The sequence below is a fragment of the Jaculus jaculus genome, chromosome 19 (assembly GCF_020740685.1).
Source record: "Jaculus jaculus isolate mJacJac1 chromosome 19, mJacJac1.mat.Y.cur, whole genome shotgun sequence".
Classification (NCBI taxonomy): Eukaryota; Metazoa; Chordata; class Mammalia; order Rodentia; family Dipodidae; genus Jaculus; species Jaculus jaculus.
This window is the reverse complement of record NC_059120.1, coordinates 55,418,922-55,439,170: the sequence shown is the minus strand read 5'-3', so window position 1 is coordinate 55,439,170 and position 20,249 is coordinate 55,418,922. Positions and strand designations below refer to the sequence as shown.

At 50.3% G+C, this 20,249-nt stretch overlaps 1 protein-coding gene across 4 annotated transcripts in view; it reads right to left on the bottom strand.

Annotated features, from left to right (window-relative positions):
• Positions 1–15,709, bottom strand: part of Cgn (cingulin) — a 41,914-nt gene extending 26,205 nt beyond the window's left edge. The window contains exons 1-2 of one of the 4 annotated variants that reach the window (XM_045137869.1): positions 15,584–15,709; positions 3,645–4,506 (exon numbers count right to left, since the gene is read on the bottom strand). In XM_045137869.1, coding sequence (XP_044993804.1) covers positions 3,645–4,475 — 831 coding nt within the window. In that variant the 5' untranslated portion in view covers positions 4,476–4,506; positions 15,584–15,709. Of the gene's footprint in view, positions 1–3,644; positions 4,507–9,949; positions 10,054–13,908; positions 14,056–14,197; positions 14,253–15,583 lie in introns of those variants that run through there. The other 3 variants (XM_045137870.1, XM_045137873.1, XM_045137872.1) reach the window with 3 other exon arrangements.
• Positions 15,710–20,249: the final 4,540 nt, after the last annotated feature.

Below are 20,249 nucleotides of genomic sequence, written 5' to 3'. Positions count from 1 at the left end.
CTGGTGTGCCCATTCTTTCTCTCCCTCTCTCTCTTTCTGCCTCTTCCTCTAACGAAAAATAAATAAATAAATAAAAAATTTTAAAAATAGAAAGTAAGGGCTGGAGAGATGGCTCAGCAGTTAAGGTACTTGCCTGCAAAGCCCAAGGACCCAAGTTGGATTATCCACGTGAGGCACATGGTGGCACAAGTTTCTGGAGTTCGTTCAAACTGGCAAGAGGCCCTAGTGTGCCCATTCTCTCTCTCTCTGTCTACATGAAAATAAATAAATTTAAAAATTTCAAAATGGAAAACAGGGGGCTGGAGAGATGGCTTAGCGGTTAAGCGTTTGCCTGTGAAGCCAAAGGGCCCTGGTTCGAGGCTCGATTCCCCAGGACCCAAGTTAGCCAGATGCACAAGAGGACGCACGTGTCTGGAGTTCGTTTGCAGTGGCTGGAGGCCCTGGCGCAAGCGCGCACTCTCTCTCTCTCTCCCTGCCTCTTCCTCTCTCTGTCACTCTCAAATAAATAAATAACAACAAAAAAAATGGAAAATAGCTGGGCATGGTGGTGAATATCTTCAATCCCAGCACTTGGGAGACAGAGGTAGAAGGGTCACTGTGAGTTCGAGGTCAGTCTGAAACAACATAGTGAATTCCAGGCCAGCTTGGGTAGAGTGAGACCCAACCTTGAAAAACAAAACAAAAAACAAAAACAAACAAATAAACAAAAAGCCAGGCTTAGCTGGGCATGGTGGTGCATGCCTTTAATCCCAGCACTTGGGAGGCAGAGGTGGAAGGAGGATCACAATGAGTTTGAGGCCACCCTGAGATGACATAGTGAATTCCAGGTCAGCCTGAACTAGAGTGAGACCAATAATAATAATAATGAGAGAGAGAGAGAGAGCGTGAGCTAGTGGCTGCTGAAGGGATGGCTTAGTAGTTAAGGCATTTGCCTGCAAAACCAAAAGACCCTGGTTCGATTCCCCAGGACCCACATAAGCCAGATGCTCAAGGTGACACATGTATCTGGAGTTCATTTGCAATGGCTGGAGGCCCTGGCACGCGCATTCTCTCTGTGTCTCTCTCTTTCTCACTCTCTCAAATAAGTAAAACTTAAAAAAGCACTTGGGAGGCAGAGATAGGAGGATCGCTGTGAGTTCAAGGCCATCCTGAGACTTCATAGTGAATTCCAGGTCAGCGTGGGCTAGAGTGAGACCCTACCTCAGGGGGAAGAAAAGAAAAGAGAGAGACAATGAGTAGGCTAGGAATATGTGCGTGGTTCAGTGTAATGGAGGTGGCGGTTGGGAGACAAAGCCTTTGGAGCATAAGGAATACACGCCTGGGTCTGAGGAATAGGGCACAAAAACATTTCAAGCAAGAAATATTGCTATACCGTTGTTACAACGCAGACTTTCCTCAACAAGCGGATCTCAGCCAGCTATGAGCTGTGTCACAGATGACAACTGATATTCTAGATTTGAGAAACGAGTTACTTTTATAACAGGCATTAACTGTCTCAAAGTAAACTCGCTGCCCACTTAATTACATTCCTGAGTGAGAAAGAGAAGTGTGCAATTTTGGTGAAAGCACCAGGGAACAGTTCTTTTCCTATAATCCGGTATTAGGAGAGCTGCTGACCCAGCAAACCAGCACTGGCTGAGGACTAAAGCCTGGCTAATGGCCTGGACAATGACACTTAACTCTCCAGGCTCGTGAATGGTGATTCCATACTTTCATGTTCTCTTTAGCTTTGGACCCACAGAGGTACATTGTATAGGTGGGTATTCAGTGGATAAAATGCAAAACAAGGGACCAGGGAGATGGGTGAGTGGTTAAAGACACTTGCTTGCAAAGTCGGCCAACCACCCCAGTACCCATGTACAGACCTATGCAAAAAAAAAAAAAAAGGGGGGGGGCGCATGCATCTGGAGTTCATTTGTAGTGGCTAGAGGCCCTGGTGTGCCCATAGACTCTCTGCCTCTCAAACAATAAATAAAATAAACATAAAACCAAAAATAAATAAATAAAAACTGCAGAACAGCCAGACATGGTGGTGTACACCTCTTTAATACCAGCATTAGAGAGGCTGAGAAAGAGGATCCCCTGAGTTCAAAGCCAGCCTGCGACTACATAGTGAATTCCAGTTCAGCCTAGGCTAAAGAGAGAATTACCTAAGGAGAGAAAAAAAAAAAAAAAAAAAGAAAAAGAAAAAAACAGGGCTGTAGAGATGGCTCAGCAGTTAAGGTACCTGCCTGCAAAGCCTAATGACCTGGGTTCAGTTTCCCAGGACCCACGTAAAGCCAGATACAGAAAGTGGGTGCACGCATCTGGAGTTCACTGGCAGTGGCTGGTGGCCCTTGTGCACCCCATTCTCTTTCTCTGTCTGTCTCTGCTTGCAAATAAATAAAGATTTTTTTTTAAAAGGGCTAGAGAGGTAGCTTAGCAGTTAAGGCACTTGCCTGAGAAGCCTAAGGTCCCATATTCAACTCCCCAGATCTCATGTAAGCCAGACGCACAAAGTGATGCATGCACAAGGTCATAGAAACACACAAAGCGGTGCATGTGTGCGGAGTTCGATTGCAGTGGCTGGAGGACTTGACATACCAGTTCATCCTCTCTCCCTCTCAAAAAAAAAAAAAAAAAGGCAGGGGCAGTGGCACACACCTTTAATCTCAGCACTTGGGAGGCAGAGGTAGGACTGCCGTTAGTTTGAAGCTGCCCTGAGATTACATAATGAATTCCAGGCCAACCTACCTCAAAAAAAAAGGGGGGGGGGAGCTGGACAGATGGCTTCATGGTTAAGACACTTGCCTGCAAAGCTTAAGGACCAGATTCAATTCTCCAGAACTCACATAAGACAGATGCACGAAGCGGCACATGCATCTGGAGTTCATTTGCGGTGGCTCGAGTCCCTGGTGTGCCTATTCTGTCTCCATTCTTTCTCAAATAAATGAACAAATAAAATATTAAAAAAATTAAAAACTAGCAGGGCATGGTGGCATATGCCTTTGACTCCAGCACTCAGGAAGCAGAAGTAGGAGAATCACAGTGAGCTCAAGGCCACCCTGAGACTACTGCATAGTGAATTCTGCATTCCAGGTTTCCAGGTCAGCCTGGGCTAAAGGGCAACCCTACTTCAAAAAAGCAAAAATAAAATAAAATAAAATAAAATAAAACCTGGAGAACAGCCAGACATGGTGGCCTTTATAATCCCAGCACTCAGGAGACAGAGGACGGAGGATCGCCATGAGTTTGAGGCCAGCCTGAGACTACATAGTGAATTCCAGGTCAGCCTGGACTAGAGTGGCACCCTACCTGGAAAAACAAAACAAAACAAAAACAAAATTAGATAAAATAAAAATAAGGGCCTGGCATTGTGGCACACGCCTTTAATGCCAGCACTGGGGAGGCAGAGGTAGGAGGATGGCCGTGAGTTCGAGGCCACCCTGAGACTCCATAGTGAATTCCAGGTCAGCCTGGAACTAGAGCGAGACCCTAACCTCAAAAAACTAAAAAAAATAATAATAATAATAATGATGATAAAATTAAATTAAAATAAAAACAAAACTGCAGAACAAAGAAGGGGCAGAATCTGCGTCCTTAGGCATTGGACTGCGGAGTCCCGGGGGCTGATGAGGGGCTGGGGGCTGGAAGCGGCCTCTGACCTGCAGCAGGGCGGCGTCCTGGGCTCGCTCGCGCGGCTCTTCAAAACTCTGCAGGACCCACTCCTGCGTCTGCCGGGAGCGGCCCGGCGGCGGCGGCTGCTGCTGCCTGGAGGCGTCCACCTGGCCGCCACACTCGGTGCCCGGGGTCCAGTGGCCGGGGGACCGTCCCTCCCGGTCCTCGAGGGCGTCCCTGGACACGCGGCTGTCCAGGCTCTGGCTCCTCTTGCGCTCGTGGGGCAGCGTCCTCGCGCGGCGGCCGGCGCGCCCGCGGACCTGGACCCCGGGCTGACCGTCGAACTTGCTGATCAGCGAGTCCACCGACGACAAGGGGGCCGTGTCAACGGTGGGCGCCGGGCAGGCCTTCTGGGGGGCGAGCTCCAGCAAGCTGGTGCTCCTGTTGGCAGCGCCCACGGGCGCCAGGCCTGCCAGGGAGGCGTGAGACTGGGAGCGGAGGAGTCTTCCCTCCCAGTGGGCACCGGGCTCCTCGTCGGAGGTGCTGCCCTGCGAAGGGGCATGCAATCCTTTGGCCAGAGAGTAGGGGTTCTCGGGGAGCTCTGAATCAGAACCCGAAGTGCCTGGGGCGCCCTGGTTGTTGGCTCCCTTGATTTGGACCCCGAAGGAGTCTCCCCCTTTCTCTCCACTGTTAAGCACCACAAAGGGCTGCCCAGCAATGCCTTGCACGCGCACGGCCACCCCGTAGGTGTTGGCTCTTGCATCCTTGGCCGGACGTCGCCCACCGCGTCGGAGACTGCCCATCTCCGGGGCACCCTCTGGCTCTGTGATAAAGCGAATTTGGACTCCGTGGTCTAAGGGGCCTCGGGGGTCAGCCATGGTGTACGCCTGCTCCCATGCAAGACAGGTCCTAGAAGATCAAGAGACGTCTTAGCTCAGGAACCTGGGGAAGACACCTCCCATGTCCAGTTTCAGCGGAGCCAATTGCCTGGTCAGTTCCTCTGACACAGAGCAGTGGCTCCTGGGCTGGAGGGATGAGGTCCGTGGTTAAAGGCACTTGCTTGCAAAAGCTGGTGGCCAGGGCACGATTCCCCAGTGCCCACATGAAGCCTGACCTCAAAGTGCAGCGGGAGCTCATTTGCAGAGGTAAGAGGCCCTGGCACACCCATTCGCCCCCTCCTCCCTTCTCTCAAGTAAATAAAAAATTTTATATATATTAACATTGTGAAGAGGCCCAGCATGGTGGCACAAGCCTTTAATCCCAGCACTGAGGAGGCAGAGGTAGGAGGAGCACCATGAGTTCAAGGCCACCCTGAGACTAATAGTGAATTCCAGGTCAGCGTGGGCTAGAGTGGGACCCTATCTCAAAAAGAAAAGAAAAAGAAAAATGCAGGAAAGAAGACAGGGGGAAGAGAGTGAAAAGAGAAGACTTCAATGGGAATTAATTATTTTAATATTTATTTAGTTGAGAGGGGAGCGAGAAAGGATGTACCAGGACCTCCTGCCTCTGCAAACACAATCTCCAGATACATCTGGCTTAAGTGGGGGAACCAAATCCGACCATCAGGCTTTGTAAGCAAAAAGCCTTAACGGCTGAGCAATCTCTCCATCCCGGAATTTTTGTTTTCACACAGGATCTCATGTAGCTCAGGCTGGCCTCAGTTAGCTGAGGATGCCCTTGAGCTTTTATTTATATCCAGCATGCCCAGTTTTTGTTTTTTGTTTTGTTTTGTTTTGTTTTGTTTTGTTTTCCCCAAGGTAGGGTCTCACTGTGGCTCAGGCTGACCTGGAATTTACTCTGAATTCTCAGGGTGGCCTTGAACTTATGGTGATCCTCCTATCTCTGCCTCTGGAGTGCTGGGATTAAAGACTTGCGCCACCACGCCCAGCTCACTATGCCCAGTTTTATGCAACGCTGAGGATGACGCCCAGCCTTCCTACATGCTAGGCAAGAAGTCGACATTCCCAGCCATTTAGACATGATTTTAGGGGTGCCAGTCTAAGAGGCCCCAGAATAGGTCAACTGCAGGCTAGGGCCAACACCGGCCCCTGGTCCACATTGCTCAAGCTTAGAGTCAGCAAATGGAATGTGTTCAGGTATGTTCTGGCTCTGAGTACTCAGGGGAGAGGTCTTATTCCAAGCAAATAAATTTTTTTTTTTTGAGCTGGGCGTGGTGGTGCATGCCTTTCATCCCAGCACTCGGGAGGGAGAGGCAGAGGTAGGAGGATCACCGTGAGTTCGAGGCCACCATAAGACCACATAGTGAATTACAGGTCAGCTTGAACTAGAGGGAGAACCTGCCTCAAACGAAAAAAAAAAAAAAAAAAAAAAAAATGAGTTTTCCCATCCTTTCTGCTATTCAGCAGAGCCAGGCACTCTGGAGACACATGCCAGAGAATGTCTCACGCCAGACAGGAAAACAAACGCCCAACTCCGAGTAGCCTGTGCAGTGCCCAGCCAAGGAAATTTGGCAAAGGTCCTTTTAGAGACAGCAGAAGCTCTAAGAAGCTAAGAAACAAAGGTGAGCTGAGAAGGGTGGGGGGGGGGGTTGAAAAAAGGTCTGGGGGACAAAGGAAGGGAAGAACTTTGGGAAGGATGTGCGCTTTAGTGGAGATGGTTCACTTCTGGAGCCCTCAGACTGGATTTGAGAAAATTGTGGAAGCAGTACACCTCCTCCTGGACACGGCCCACACAAACTTTAACCACAGGATCTTAAAAAGCTTGAGAAGGCAGAGAGGTACCACCCATCAGTTAAGAACAAAAAGCCAGTGCTGGAGAGATGGCTTAGCAGTTAAGCGCTTGCCTGTGAAGCCTGAGGACCCCGGTTCGAGGCTCAATTCCCCAGGACCCACGTTAGCCAGATGTACATGTATCTGGAGTCCATTTGCAATGGCTGGAGGCGCATGTATCTGGAGTTCGTTTGCAATGGCTGGAGGCCCTGGAGTGCGCCCATTCTCTCTCTCTCTCTCTCTCATATTAATAAATAAAAAAAATTTTTTTTAAGCCAGAATCTCACTTGGAAAATTCTAGCTCTGAGCAGGGCATGATGGCACACAAGTATGTAATACCACCACTCAGGAGACTGAAGCAGGTTGACTCACATGAATTTAAGGTCAACCTCAGCTACAATGTGAGACCCTGTCTCAAACCAAAGGATGGAGCCAGGCGTGGTGGCGCACTAGGTGATCCCAGCACTTGTGAGGTAGAGGTAGGAGGATTAATGGGAGTTCGAGGCCAGCCTGAGACTATATAGTGAATTCTAGGTCAGACTGGGATAGAGAGAGACCCTACATTGAAAAAAAAAAAAAAAAAAAAGGATGGGCTAGAGACCTTAAGGTGCTTGCCCGCAAACCTGGGTTCGATTCCCCCAGTACCCATGTAAAGCCAGATGCACAAAGTGGCACGCTTGCAGCTCCTGGAGGCCCATTCTCTGTCTCTCTCTCGCTCTCTCCTTGCAAATACACACATAAGGAGGGCGTGGGAGTGCAGCTCAGCTGGTATACCTCAGCACGGCAAGCATGAGATACTTACTGGCTTCAACCCTTTGTACTGGGGGGGGAGATAGGGAGAGGAAAGGAAGGCTTGGGAGACAGCTCAGCGCAAACCCACGTACCTGAGCTCAGATCCCCAGACCTCACATAAGAGCCAGAGGCTGAGGCGCACTTCTGAAATCCTCGTACGCCCACAGCGAGATAGGGAAGGGGCGCCAGGAAAATTTTCTGGGAAGCTCCCAGACCACTACCTGGTGAACGGAATTGTGAACAAGAGACCTGCCTCAAAGGAGGAGGAAGGCGAGGAGTGACGCCCCAAAAGGTCCTGACCTCTACATCAACACCGTGGCACCAGTGCAACACCCACATAGACACACATCGTCACATACATCAAAATTGTTTATTTATTAGAAAGTCCTTAGCTGCAAAAAAGAGAAAGAGAGAGAGAGAGAGAGAGATCCTAGTAGTTTTGTTTGTTTTTCACATGCAATTATTTTATCTATTTGGGTTCTTTGTTTGTTTGTTTTTTGTTTTTGGAGGTAGGGTCTTGCTCGAGCCCAGGCTGACCTGGAATTCATTATGTAGTCTCAGGCTGGCCTCAAGAACTCACCGTGCCTGAGAATCCAAAGGACCCAGGTTCGATTCCCCAGGACCCACGTAAGCCAGATGCACAAGGTAACGCATGCGTCTGGAGATTGTTTGCAGTGGCTTAAGGCTCTGGTGTGCCCATTCTCACTTTCTCTTTCTAGCTGCCTCTTTCTCTCGCTCAAACAAATAAAATAAAAAAGTTTAAGACAATATATCAAATTAAACTCTAAAAGCTTTTGTACTTTATTATACTTAACAAAAAATAGAGAAATGGGGCTAGAGAGATGGCTTAGCAGTTAAAGCACTTGCCTGCAAAGCCTAAGGACCCAGGTTTGATTCCCCAGCATCCACATAAGCCAGATGGGCAAGGTGGCTCATGCAACTAGAGTTCATTTGCTGTGGCTAAAGGCCCTGGTGTGCCCATTCTCTATCTCTCACTCTAAAGAAATAAATAAGTAACAGCAAAAAAAAAAAAAAAAAGGAGGGAAACAACCAGATGTTAACCATGAACGTCCTCTCACAAATCTGACAGCAAATGTCAACATTCACACATCCCAGTCTGGGGAGATGAGATGGCTCAATGGTTAAAAGTGCTTGGTTGCACCGGAGGTGGTGGCGCACGCCTATAATCCCAACAAGCGGAAGGCAGAGGTAGGAGGATCTCCGTGCGTTTGAAGATACCCTGAGACTACACTGTTAATTCCAGGTCAGCCTGGGCCAGAGTGAGACCTTACCTCAACCCCTCCCAAAAAAAAAAGCTTGATTGCGGGGCTGGAGAGATGGCTTAGTGGTTAAGGCACTTGCCTCTGAAGCCTAAGGACCCAGGTTCAATTCCCTAGAACCCATGTAAACCAGATGAACAAAGTGGTGCATGCATCTGGAGTTTGTGTGCAATGGCTGGAGGCCCTGGTGCATTCATTCTCTGTCTACTCTCTCTCTTAAATCAGTAAAGAAATAAGTGCTTGGCTTGCAAAGCCTACCAGCCTAGGCTCAATTCCCCAGTACCCATGTCAAGCCAGATATACAAAATGGCACATGCATCAGGAGTTCACTTGCAGTGACAGGAGGCCCTCCCATGTCCATTCTCTCTCCCACAAATAAATATTAAAGAAGTAGGGCATGGTGGCACACGCCTTTAATCCCAGCACTCGGATGGCAGAGATAGGAAGATCACCGTGAGTTCGAGGCCACCCTGAGACTACATAGTGAATTCCAGGTCAGCCTGGACTAGAGTGATACCTTACCTCGAAAAACCAAAATAAATAAATATTAAAGAGAATACACACATGCTACTCCTTTCTATGGGCACTGTCTACCTTTACCTCGTTCCCAGAAGGGTGTCATCTCTTCAGAGAACCTTCCCTGGTCACCTTGTTATAATCTGTCCAGTTCTATCTGTCTCTCAGTGGCTTTGCCCCCATATGCCTCACACGTTTATTAGAGTGATTACCTGTCCCCCGTCTCTCCCGCTAGACCAGAAAAACTCCCATGATCCTCAGCCGACCTCTGCACCAAGAACACGGCAGACTTGAGTAAATCGTGGTTGAGGACTGGGAAGATGGCTTAGTGGTTAAGGCACTTGCCTACAAAGCCAAAGGACCTCGGTTCGATTCCCCAGGACCCACGTCAGCCAGATGCACAGGTGGCACATGCCTCTGGAGTTCTTTTGCAGTGGCTGGAGGCCCTGGCGTGCCCGTTCTCTTTTTCCATCTCTCTCTCAAATAAATAAATTAAATTTTAAAAAGTCTTGGTTGAGGGTTGTATCCTGAACCAAGGCTGACTCAAACCGCACTGAAAAAGACCTCCCAATGCATGCATTCCTCCCGGCATTGCTCTTTTGCTCTATCAACAAGACCTCTCCCTGGCCTGGACGCCCCACCCCGTGTAGTCATGATCTTAAGAGTCAGGTGTGCCAGAAAAAAAAAAAAAAAAATCGCAGGCTCTCAGAAGTCACATGATTTATTCATGTGGTATCTCTGCCTTGTCAGTTCATCTGCAGATCTTCCAGATCCAGGTCAAGGGGTTCCTGCCTGAGCCCAGCAAAGCCCACAGTCCCTTGAGCCAGAGGGCAAGCTTGTGCAGGTGTGTGTGGGGGGGTTATCCAGAGATCCCTCAGGTCCCCATGACTTCTTAAACCCAATCACCATCGCTCTGGGGACATGTAGGTCAGGGACAGGGAGTGGGGGCGGGGGTGGGGAGGGTGTTAAGGAATCTTTGGGATGGGTCAGAAAACAGAGCACTAAATGATTCAACGCGGAAACCTGGAAACCTACCCGCCTTCAGTTACAGAGGACACTGGGGTGCGGGGCGGAGCGCAGGGCAGCTCCCCGACCTTGCGTAATCCTGAGGCAGGTAAACAACGATCAGGGCCGGCGACCGGAGGCCCAGGGCCTGGGCTCTCCTCTCGCTAGATGCCTGACTCTGCTTTGGCCTCTCCTGGTACCTGCCAGGGGCTGGTCTCACCAACTCTGGGAAGAGACCCGGGCACAAGTTAACTCAGTCCATCCGTCCGCCTTTGCCATTCCTGCCTGGACGGAGGGGGGAGGGCACGCTACACCTGTACGGGACAGCCAGCCAATCTCCCTGAGTTACTCATTAGCCTGCCCGGCCCCAATCCCATCACCTCTGGCCTAGCCAGAGGAGTGACAGGGTCCCGGGATTTCTGGCAGGAAGCGGCGGTGGGGTGGTTTCGGGTGTGTGGAGGAAGGGCTGATACACACAGAGCCAGATACATGCTAGATTCTAAATAACTGGCATGCGCCTCCTTCAAAGGCTTCGGCTCGCTTCAGACTTCTTGCGTCCTCTGATTTGGAATAAAAAAGATGTTTAAACTCATTTTCATACAAGCTACTATGTGAAGACCACCGTCGTGTATTTTGTTAATAATAAAGATTTGTGAGCAAAAATAATAATAATAAATAAATAAATAAATAAATAAATAACTGGCATGTTCAGAAAATAGAAGAACTTCAGTTTTAAGAACAGAGATGAGAAGGGCCCCAGTAATAACAAGGAAAGCAAATGGTAGAAATAGAAAAGAAAAAAAAAAAGAAGAAGAAGAAGAAGACAGCTCATGACCTTGATGTTTGGCTCCCTTTGCCAAGAAGCTATGGAGAGGAGATGGTTCCCTGTAGAACCCCCCAAGTGGGCTCCTGGTGCTGGAAACACAGAAACCTGAGAGGCACAGCAGAGCTGTTTGGCCAGTGAGGGGGAAAAATACAATGGAGAACTGGGCCCTGCAAACTGGCTGAACTGGTTTGAGAAACACAGGGAAGGGAGGGTCAGGGAGGCTACCCCCCCCCTCACAGCTTATAAAGCAGACCAGCAGGAGACAGAGGGGCAAGCCCTTGATTAGGGCCTTGGTCCAGCCTGGATGTCAAGGCCAAGGGTCTGAAAGAGGAGGAGGAGGAGGAGGAAGCAGAAAGGGAGGAGGCAGGCAGGAGGTACAGAGCCACAGGGAACCTAATCAGTGACGGGCCAGTGTGTGACAGGAAGACTTCTGTCTCCTCCAACCACGCCCTCTCAAGTTCCCCAAAATCGCATTCCTGATCCCACACTTACCTAGGTCACCTCCCAGCCCCGCAGTGCTCCATTCCCTGGCACGAAGAGAAGCAGTCCCACCCCCTCCTCTCCTCCCACGAGGGTAATGGCATGCAGGCCAGCCTGGGAACCACGGGAAGCCCAGAATCCTCTTAGAGCCAGGCAGATCTCTGGATTAGCAGGGCCCCCCCTGGAGCCAGACCCCTACTCCCAAAGAGCCAGCATGAAAGAAGAGGTGCCCAGACACGCGTCGGCAGCTTGTCTACATAACGGTTGCTAATTATTTCTCAATTACAGCAAGTGTCTTCAGACAGGACATCAAAAGGGCCAAGCTGAGGTTGGCTCTGCTTCCACGGCTGCCTAGGGCAAGGAAGTTTGCCTCAGAAGTCTTGTCTGGGGCCCCAGTGTGCACCTCTCATGTGACCCGGGGACTTGGAAGTGTAATTCCCCTAGGTTTTTTTTTTGGTCTCCCGGGGAGTTCTGCCTATTTTCTGCAACACTAATATCTACTACCCGTCTCACAAACCATCACAGATCAAGAGTCAGGAATGGGGCTGGGGAGAGATGGCTTAGCGGTTAAGGTGCTTGCCTGCAAAGCAAAGGACCCAGGTTCGATTCCCCAGTACCCACATAAAGCACAAAGTGGTGCATTCGTATACAGTGGACTAGGTGCCCATTCATTCTCTCTCTATATATATATATCTGCCTCCTCCTCTCTTAAATGTATATTCGAATATATTCGATTCGTAAGCCAGATGCACAAGGTGGCACATGCATCTGGAATTCGTTTCCAGTGGCTGGAGGCCCTTGCGTGCCCATTCTCTGTCAATCTCTCTCTCTCTCTCAAATAAATAATAATAATAAAAAAAAGAGCCAGCCATGGTGGCATACGCCTTTAATCCCAGCACTCCAGAGGCAGAGGTAGGAGGATTGCCATGAGTTCAAGGCCACCCTGAGAGTCCATAGTGAATTCCAGGTCAGCCTGGGCTAGAGTGAGACCCTACCTCGAAAAAAAAAAAAAAAAAGTCAGGATTGGAGCTGGAGAGATGGCTCAGTGGTTAAGGCACTTGCCTGCAAAGCCTAAGGACCAGGGTTTGATTCCCCAGTACCCACATAAAGCCAGATGCACAAGGTGGTGCATTTGTTTACAGTGGACTAAGTGCCCTGCACGCCCATTCATTCACTCTATATATATCTGCCTCTTTCTCTCTTAAATAAAATATAAGGGTCAAGGATGCGCTGGAGTGGTGGCTTAACATTTAAGGCGCTTGCCTGCAAAGCCAAAGAACCCTGGTTCTATTCCCCAGGATCCACGTCAGCCAGATGATGCACAACGTAGTGCATGCGTCTGGAGTTCGTTTGCAGTAGTACGCCCATTCTATCTGCCTCTCTCTCTCTCTCTCAAATAAATAAAATAATTTTTTAATTAAAAAAGCGAAAAGGCAGGGCATGGTGGCGCACGCCTTTAATCCCAGCACTTGGGAAGCAGTGGTGGGAGGATCGCTGTGAGTTCAAGTCCACCTTGAGACTACATAGTTAATTCCAGGTCAGTCTGAGCTAGAGTGAGACCCTACTTCAAAAAAACAAAAAACAAAACAAAAAAATGTTTTAAAACGAGGAGCTGGAGGGATGGTTTAGCCATTAAGACATTTGCCTGCAGAGCCAAAGGATCCAGGTTCAATTCCCCAGGACCCACATTAGCCAGATGCACAAGGGGCCCCAAGTGTCTGGAGTTCGTTTGCAGTACTTGGAAACCCTGGCACGCCCATTCATTCTCATTCTCATTCTCATTCTCATTCTCATTCCCCTTCTCTCCCTCTCTCTCTCTCTCTCCCCTCTTTCTCTGTTAAGCAAATAAATAAATAAAAAGAAAAATCTTTTAAAAATTTAAAACAAAAAGAGTCAGGGATGCCTGCTGGGATTTCAAGGAGTGAAGAGAATTCCGGGGGACATGAAGGAAACTGGTTACACTATCAAACCTTATCAGCGGACCGTATCTGCAACCAAAAGAGAAAATGCATGCGCTGTAATCTCAGCATTTAGGAGTTGGAGGCAGGAATCAGGATCAGGAATTCAACACCAGCCTCTGCCAACGTAACGAGTTCGAGGTCAGGCTTCCTGCGACTACATCAGTCTCAAGCCTATCCCAACCGCCCATTCCTACACCAGTACAAAGATCCCACGCCACCTCATTGCCCCTGCCTTGGAAAACACACACACACACACACACACACACACACACACACACACACTTCTCTCAAAGGGAAGAAGGAAAACGGCTTCCTGGAATGAAAGCAAAGAAAGAGAAGAACCGAAAGGCTTAGTTTCACACCCAGCAGAGCGCCCAGGAGCTTGTCCCGCCTTTCATGTCTTAACAGGCAACTGTCTTACACCCCCGTGGACCAATGGGCAGAGAAAGATCCCACACCTCAGAGCCATCTCGGAGCCAGAAAGGAGGTGTCAGTGGCCAGTAAGGACTGGCACGTCAGGAAAACAGCACCTGCTGATGCCCTCCGCCCCAGGGCTCTGGAACCTCGGGCAGCGCTTCCCTTCTCCCCAGTGCGCCCAACTCCCCACCACCACCACCACCACGCTAGTCTCCAAGAGCAATTCTGCCCCTGGGGCTGGCGCCTGACCTCCAGAGACGGGGCTGGAGCTGCAACGCTTGCATGCCCTGGGAATAGAGCCTTACCTTCGGGTGCCCCACACCTGGCACCTTCTCGGGCCCCCCTCGGAGTCAAGGGTGCTAGTGGAGGGGGGGCGCAGCTCTTGCTCGGTTCTGCCACCCCAACTTGATCTCCCTTCCTTCCTCCCCTCTGCAACTCTCAGCACCTGTGCCCAGGAAGAAGGGGAGGTGGAGGGGAGATATCCCCGATCGTCTCCGCCTCCGCCCCTCAGGGGTACACCTGCTTGGCTTCTCAGGTGCCCTCTCGCCGCCCACCCCACCCCCGTGCCCCGATCCCCTGCCCAGTTCAACTCACCCCGGGCCGGGCTCGGCGTTGCGGGCTCGCGCCGCGCGCTGGGGCTCGCGCTCCGGCTGAGCGGCACGCGCGGCTGCGGGCCCTCCCCCGGCGGCCCTCGGCGCTCCCCCTCTGCCCCCCCACCGCCAACAACCTGTTACTCCCCCCCCAACACACTCACACCGGAGCTCCACCCCCATTGGCCGTCACCACCCGCCCCGCCTCTCCCGTCCTCGGGTTGGTCCGCTGCCCGCGGAGGGGGCGGGGCCACGGCCAGCCAGACCCGGACCCGGGGTCGCCAGCCGGGTGGGCTGGAGCCGCGGCCGGGTCACGTGGCCCGGCGGGCTGAGCGGCGCCCGGGGGCAAGGGAGGCCATTTTGGGGGTGTAGTGACGGACGGCGGGTTGGTCACCCCGGCTCAGGCCACGGCTTGGGGCTAGTCAGAGCATCCTATACCCCCGCCCCCCGCGTGCGGTCCTCCCCACGCCTTCCTGCGTCTCCCTCGGTACGGTCACTGGCTGCAGAAAAGCATCTCCGGATGGTCCCCAGATGTCGGCAGCTCATCATCTTCGGCCACCCGCACCTGAATCTCCAATCTTACCTCGGGATTTTTCTAACCCTCCACCCACCAACTTCCTGGCCTGCACACTCATTTTCCAGCCTGGCTCCTTTTTGTCGTTGTAATAGTTACCACCTTCCCAACATACATCATTTTAAAAAAAAAAATCATTTTCTTTCATCCTTTGATCTCCTTAGGGTGAGCCCCACCAAGGCAAGGATCTTATTTTCCTCGTTCTGTCCGCTTCATCCCAAACGCCTCCAACAGGGTTCAGCACGTATATAGGTGCTAAATAAACATTTGACGAATGAATGAATTAGAAACCGGGGGAAGGGGGGGAAAAAGTAGCTGGGCATGGTGGCGCATGCCTTTAATCCCAGCACTCGGGAGGAAGAGGTAGGAGGATTACTGTGAGTTCGAGGCCACCCTCAGACTACATAGTGAATTCCAGGTCGGCCTGGGCTACAGCGAGACCCTACCTCGAAAAGCCAAAAATTTAAAAATAATAATAATAGAAACCAGGGATGCGTATTCACATGCATCGGAATGACCTCCATTCTAGGCAGAAAGGGACTCAACCCCAAAGGGGTAAATCCATCTTTCTTCCAAAGCCTTTCAAGTAGGAACACTGGGGGCTGGAGAGATAGATGGCTTAGCAGCCATCTCTTAGAAGCCTGAGGATCTAAGTTCGATTCTCCAGTACCCACGTCCGCCAGATGTTCAAGTAGGGATATTGGTCCCAGGTCCCTGTAGAGAGTTGGCTTGCTCAGCATGCAGACTACAGACCCAGCAGTTTGCATTAAGGCTGGCTCCTAGTTGAGCTGTGGTAAAAGAATGGCTTAAGCTTACCTTGCTGGGCTCCGGGTATTTCTCTCCTTTATTTGTTCAAAAAATATTTACTATGACAAGTAGGCATCAGGAGTAATCTCCACCGCAGCCAGCAGTTCCCAGCGTTTGCCAGCCTTCATTTCCTCCTCTTGTCGGCCCTCTCCTCCCCTCCCCTCCCCCAAGCTGGGTGTGGGCCCTGGAGGGGGGAAAGTCCACCTACCTGTTCCTTAGCAGGGCGGCAAAGGCTCCACATTCCAAAGAAAGCTTCCTGCGAAGAACACAGCCACCAAACCGGCCCATGCCCTAAGGAGGAATGGCAAGAAGAGGTGAGGGTAAAATTCTAGAGGGTAGCGACCCTCCTGGATCAGGTTACCTCCAGACATGATGATGATGATGATTTTACTATGGGATTGTTGAATTCACCCAGATGCAGGAGAAGTAAAGGCACAAGAACTCTCTTCCGTAACCCCCTAACTATTTAGGGTACTTAGTGCATTTGTAAGACATACCCAGCGTGGTGGTGCACTCCTTTAATTCCAGCACTTGGGAGGCAGAGGTAGGAGGATCACCTTGAGTTCCAGGCCACCCTGAGACTACACAGTGAATTCCAGGTCAACCTAGACTACAGTGAAACTAGAAAAACTACAAAAAAAAGACAGAAAGAAAGAAAGAAAAGTAGGGTAATTATCCAGTACTTCCAATGCCCAGGGAGGGGGTTCTGAGTCACCCTTCATGGTAATCAAGGAAGCATTCACAAAGGACATGATCCTCAGTCCCAGGTGACAAAGGTGAAACCATGGTCTTTTTCCAGAGTTCAGAAGAGAAACTGGGCTGGGTGTGGTGGCTTTAATCCCAGACCTTGGGAGGCAGAAGTAGAAGGATTGCCATAAATTCGAGGCCACCCTGACACTACATAGTGAATTCCAGGTCAACCTGGGCTAGAGCAAGACCCTACCTCGAAAAGAGATGAAGAGAGTGAAACTACCTCACGCTTCAATCAGGCATGGAGATTCATTCACACCTGTAATCCGTGGCACTATTGAGTAGCTGGGGAAAGATTACTGTGAGTTCAAGGCCATTCTAGGAGACAGAGTTAGACTCTGTCTTGAAAAGAAGAAAAAAGGAGGGGGTGGATAGAGAGAAAACAAAGAAAGTAAAAAGGTGTTTCAGTTCTGGCCAAGTTGGCTAGTTTATAAATATGGGAAAATATCGTTACAACCAATAAAAAGAAAAAAATAACTGGGCATGGTGGTGCATGCCTATCATGCATATACCTGCATGCGCGCGCACGCCCTCCCCCACACACAAATAAAAATAAATAAAGAAACCGGGTGTGGTGGTGCATGCCTTTAATTCCAGCACTTGGGAGGCAGAGGTAGGAGGATCGCCGTGAGTTCGCGGCCACCCTGAGACTCCATGGTGAATTCCACGTCAGCTTGGGCTAGGGTAAGACCCTACCTGGAAAAAGCAAAATAAATAAATAAATAAGCAAATAAAAATTTAAAAGCACAAACAAACAAAAAAAAAAAAAAATCATGAGCCAGGCATAGTGATACACGCCTTCAATCCCAGCACTCAGGAGGAAGATTTAGGAGAATCCCTGTGAATTCAGGGTGTTGCAATTGGCAGAAGGGCAACAGTCTTCAAAATATTTTAATTTGGGCTGGAGAGATGGCTTAGCGGTTAAGCGCTTGCCTGTGAAGCCAAAGGACCCAGGTTCGATTCCCCAGGTCCCACGTTAGCCAGATGCACAAGGGGGTGCATGCGTCTGGAGTTCGTTTGCAGAGGCTGGAAGCCCTAGCTCGCCCATTCTCTCTCTCTCCCTCTATCTGTCTTTCTCTCTGTGTCTGTCGCTCTCAAATAAATAAATAAATCATTAAAAATTTTTAAAAAGATTTAAAAAAATATTTTAATTTATTTATTTGACAGAGAAAGAGGGAGAGTGAGAGAATGGGCGCTCCAGGGCCCCCAGGCACTGCAGACAAACTCCAGACGCGTGCACCCCCTTGAGCATCTGGCTAACGTGGGTCCTGGGGAATCGAACCTGGGTCCTTTGGCTTTGCAGGCAAACGCCTTAACCACTAAGCCATCCCTCCAGCCCAACAATAGTCTTCAACATAAGCCTTCTCCTGGCCCTCACTCCAGGGAATGCAGATGCTAACGCTGCAGTTGGCAATGCCGGCAGAAAAGCCATCAATGTTGGAGGCTTGGTGAACTCCAGTCAGGCACCTGGCATTTTCCAGCACTCCCTGCCACAGTACCACAGGAATGTGGTACTGATGAACGTGGTACTTGCTGAGTTTCTCAATGTGCCTCAGACCCGGCTCCACCCGCTTGGCCTTGCTGCTAACGTTGGTAACTGCATCCTGTGCCAATCCACTTCTGAGGAATGGATTTAGGTTCAAAGGTTGCTATAGGAACTGGAGAGATGGTTGAGTGGTTATGGGTGCTCGCTTGCAGATACTGATGGCCCTGGTTCCATTCCCCAATTCCCATATAAAGCCAGATGCACAAAGTGGCACATACATCAGTAGTTTGTTTTGCAGCCGCAGGAGGGCCCAGCACGTCCAAACTCACTCTGCCTCTTTCTCTCTCTCTCAAATAACTAAATAAATAATCTTTTCTCTTAAAATTTTTATTTATTTATTTGAGAGAAAGAGAGCCGGGTGTGGTGGCGCACACCTTTAACATCAGGAGGCAGAGGTAAGAGGATGGCTGTGAGTTCTAGGCCACCCTGAGACTACATAGTGAATTCCAGGTCAGCTTGGGCCAGAGTAAGACCTGTTAGGTCACGATGGGCTCCCCAAATGGAGTCACCAAGATCAGCAGAAGGGTGACAGGCATACGAAAGTAGATTATCCACATTCCACAAGAAAATACCTTGTCCTTATCCCTCCTCATGGAAGACAAGCCATACCTGCACGCCAGGCTACACCCCTCACCCGCTTTGGGGCCCCAACCCCAGGTCTCAAGAAAGACGCACTCACAACACCTCGGGTCTCTCGTTCTCACTCTCGGGTCTACTGCACCCTAAGGGGTGACTTCTGGTTCAGTTGCACCATCTTGGGACACCCCCTCTCCCTCCCTCCTCTCTCTCTCTCCTTCCTGAGGTCTTTCACTGCCAGTCGCTGCTTACTCCTTCAGAGCTCAGTCGCCAGCTTTGCCCACTAACAGGCTAAACAGCAGACAGTGGCAGCCTGTCTGGCCTCTGCCCAAGTGGGAGGTGCAGGCCCTGTTCACTCTGACGGGCCAGGGGGTCGTACTGGTGTTCTGTGTAAACCCAGCTTAAGCCCTGGTCCCTTTCTCTCACCCTTGTTTCTCTCTTTCTCTGTCTCCTTAATAATAAAGCCTCTAGGGCTCTTGGGTGACATCAAACCTCGTCATCTGACCTTTCTTTTCAACTGTGTCTGGCCACAATATAAGCTGGATAATGGGTCCAACTGGCCTGAGAATGGTACTTTTGATTTCCAAATTCTCGCTGATTTAGAAAATTTCTGCCAATATACAGCAACGTACAGGCAGGTGGTCCAAAAATACCCTATATTCAGACATTTTTCACTCTGTGTGCACGGTGTTCTCCCTCTCTCTCTCTCTCTCTCTCTCTCTCTCTCTCTCCCTCTGTTCTACCTGCTCTTCTCACCAGGTCCTTCTAGCCAAGGTCTCAGAAATGCGCTCTCTTTCAACCCCTCCCCCATACTCATCCTCACCCTCTGTTTTTAATGCTGTCGCCATAGATGACCTGACCCCAAAAGCTTCATCTGTCTCCCATTCCACCTCCGCACCCCCCCCCCGTCACCACCATCTCCCATCTCCTCCTCTCCTCTTGCCCAACATACTCGTTCTTGCAGAGGCGGAATGTACCCTTTAGTGAGGTCACAGGAGCTGAAGAAATTGTCCGCGTCCATGTTCCTTTTTCCGTGTCTGATTTATCCCAGATTGAAAAATGTCTAGGGTCTTTCTCCACTGACCCAACATGCTATACCAAAAAATTTCACTACCTCACCCAGGACCCTGGCATGATCTCTTTGTAGTTCTTATTTTTGTTCATTTTTTTGTTTATATATTTGAGAGCGACAGACACAGAGGGAAAGGCAGAGAGAGAGAGAGAATGGGCGCGCCAGGGCCTCCAGCCACTGCAAATGAACTCCAGACGCGTGCGCCCCCTTGTGCATCTGGCTAACGTGGGACCTGGGGAACCGAGCCTCGAACCGGGGTCCTTAGGCTTCACAGGCAGCCATCTCTCCAGCCCTCTTTGTAGTTCTTTTCTGCGCTCTCACTCCTGATGAACGAAAGCATGTCTGGGTAGCTGCTCAGGCCCAGGTGATGAAACTCACTTAACCGCTAGCACTTTCTCAGTGGGGATGCTTGCTGTCCCCAGAGAGGACCCTGGCTGGGAATACCATGCTCCCACTAACTCCCCTGGAAGGGTGGCCCATGATGGAATGGTTGTTTGCCCCCCCCCCCACTGGCCTCCAAAAGGCATCCACATAAGTTTGTCGATTTTGACAAATTCCAGACGCTTACCCAGAGGCCTAATGAAAATCCAGCTGAGTTTACAGATGCCTAACTGAGGCACTCACCCAACAAATTCTCCTCGACCCCGCTTCCCAAGAAGGCATGACAGTTCTCAACACCCATTTCCTATCCCAATCTGCCCCGGACGTAAGGGAGAAACTTAAACTCTTAG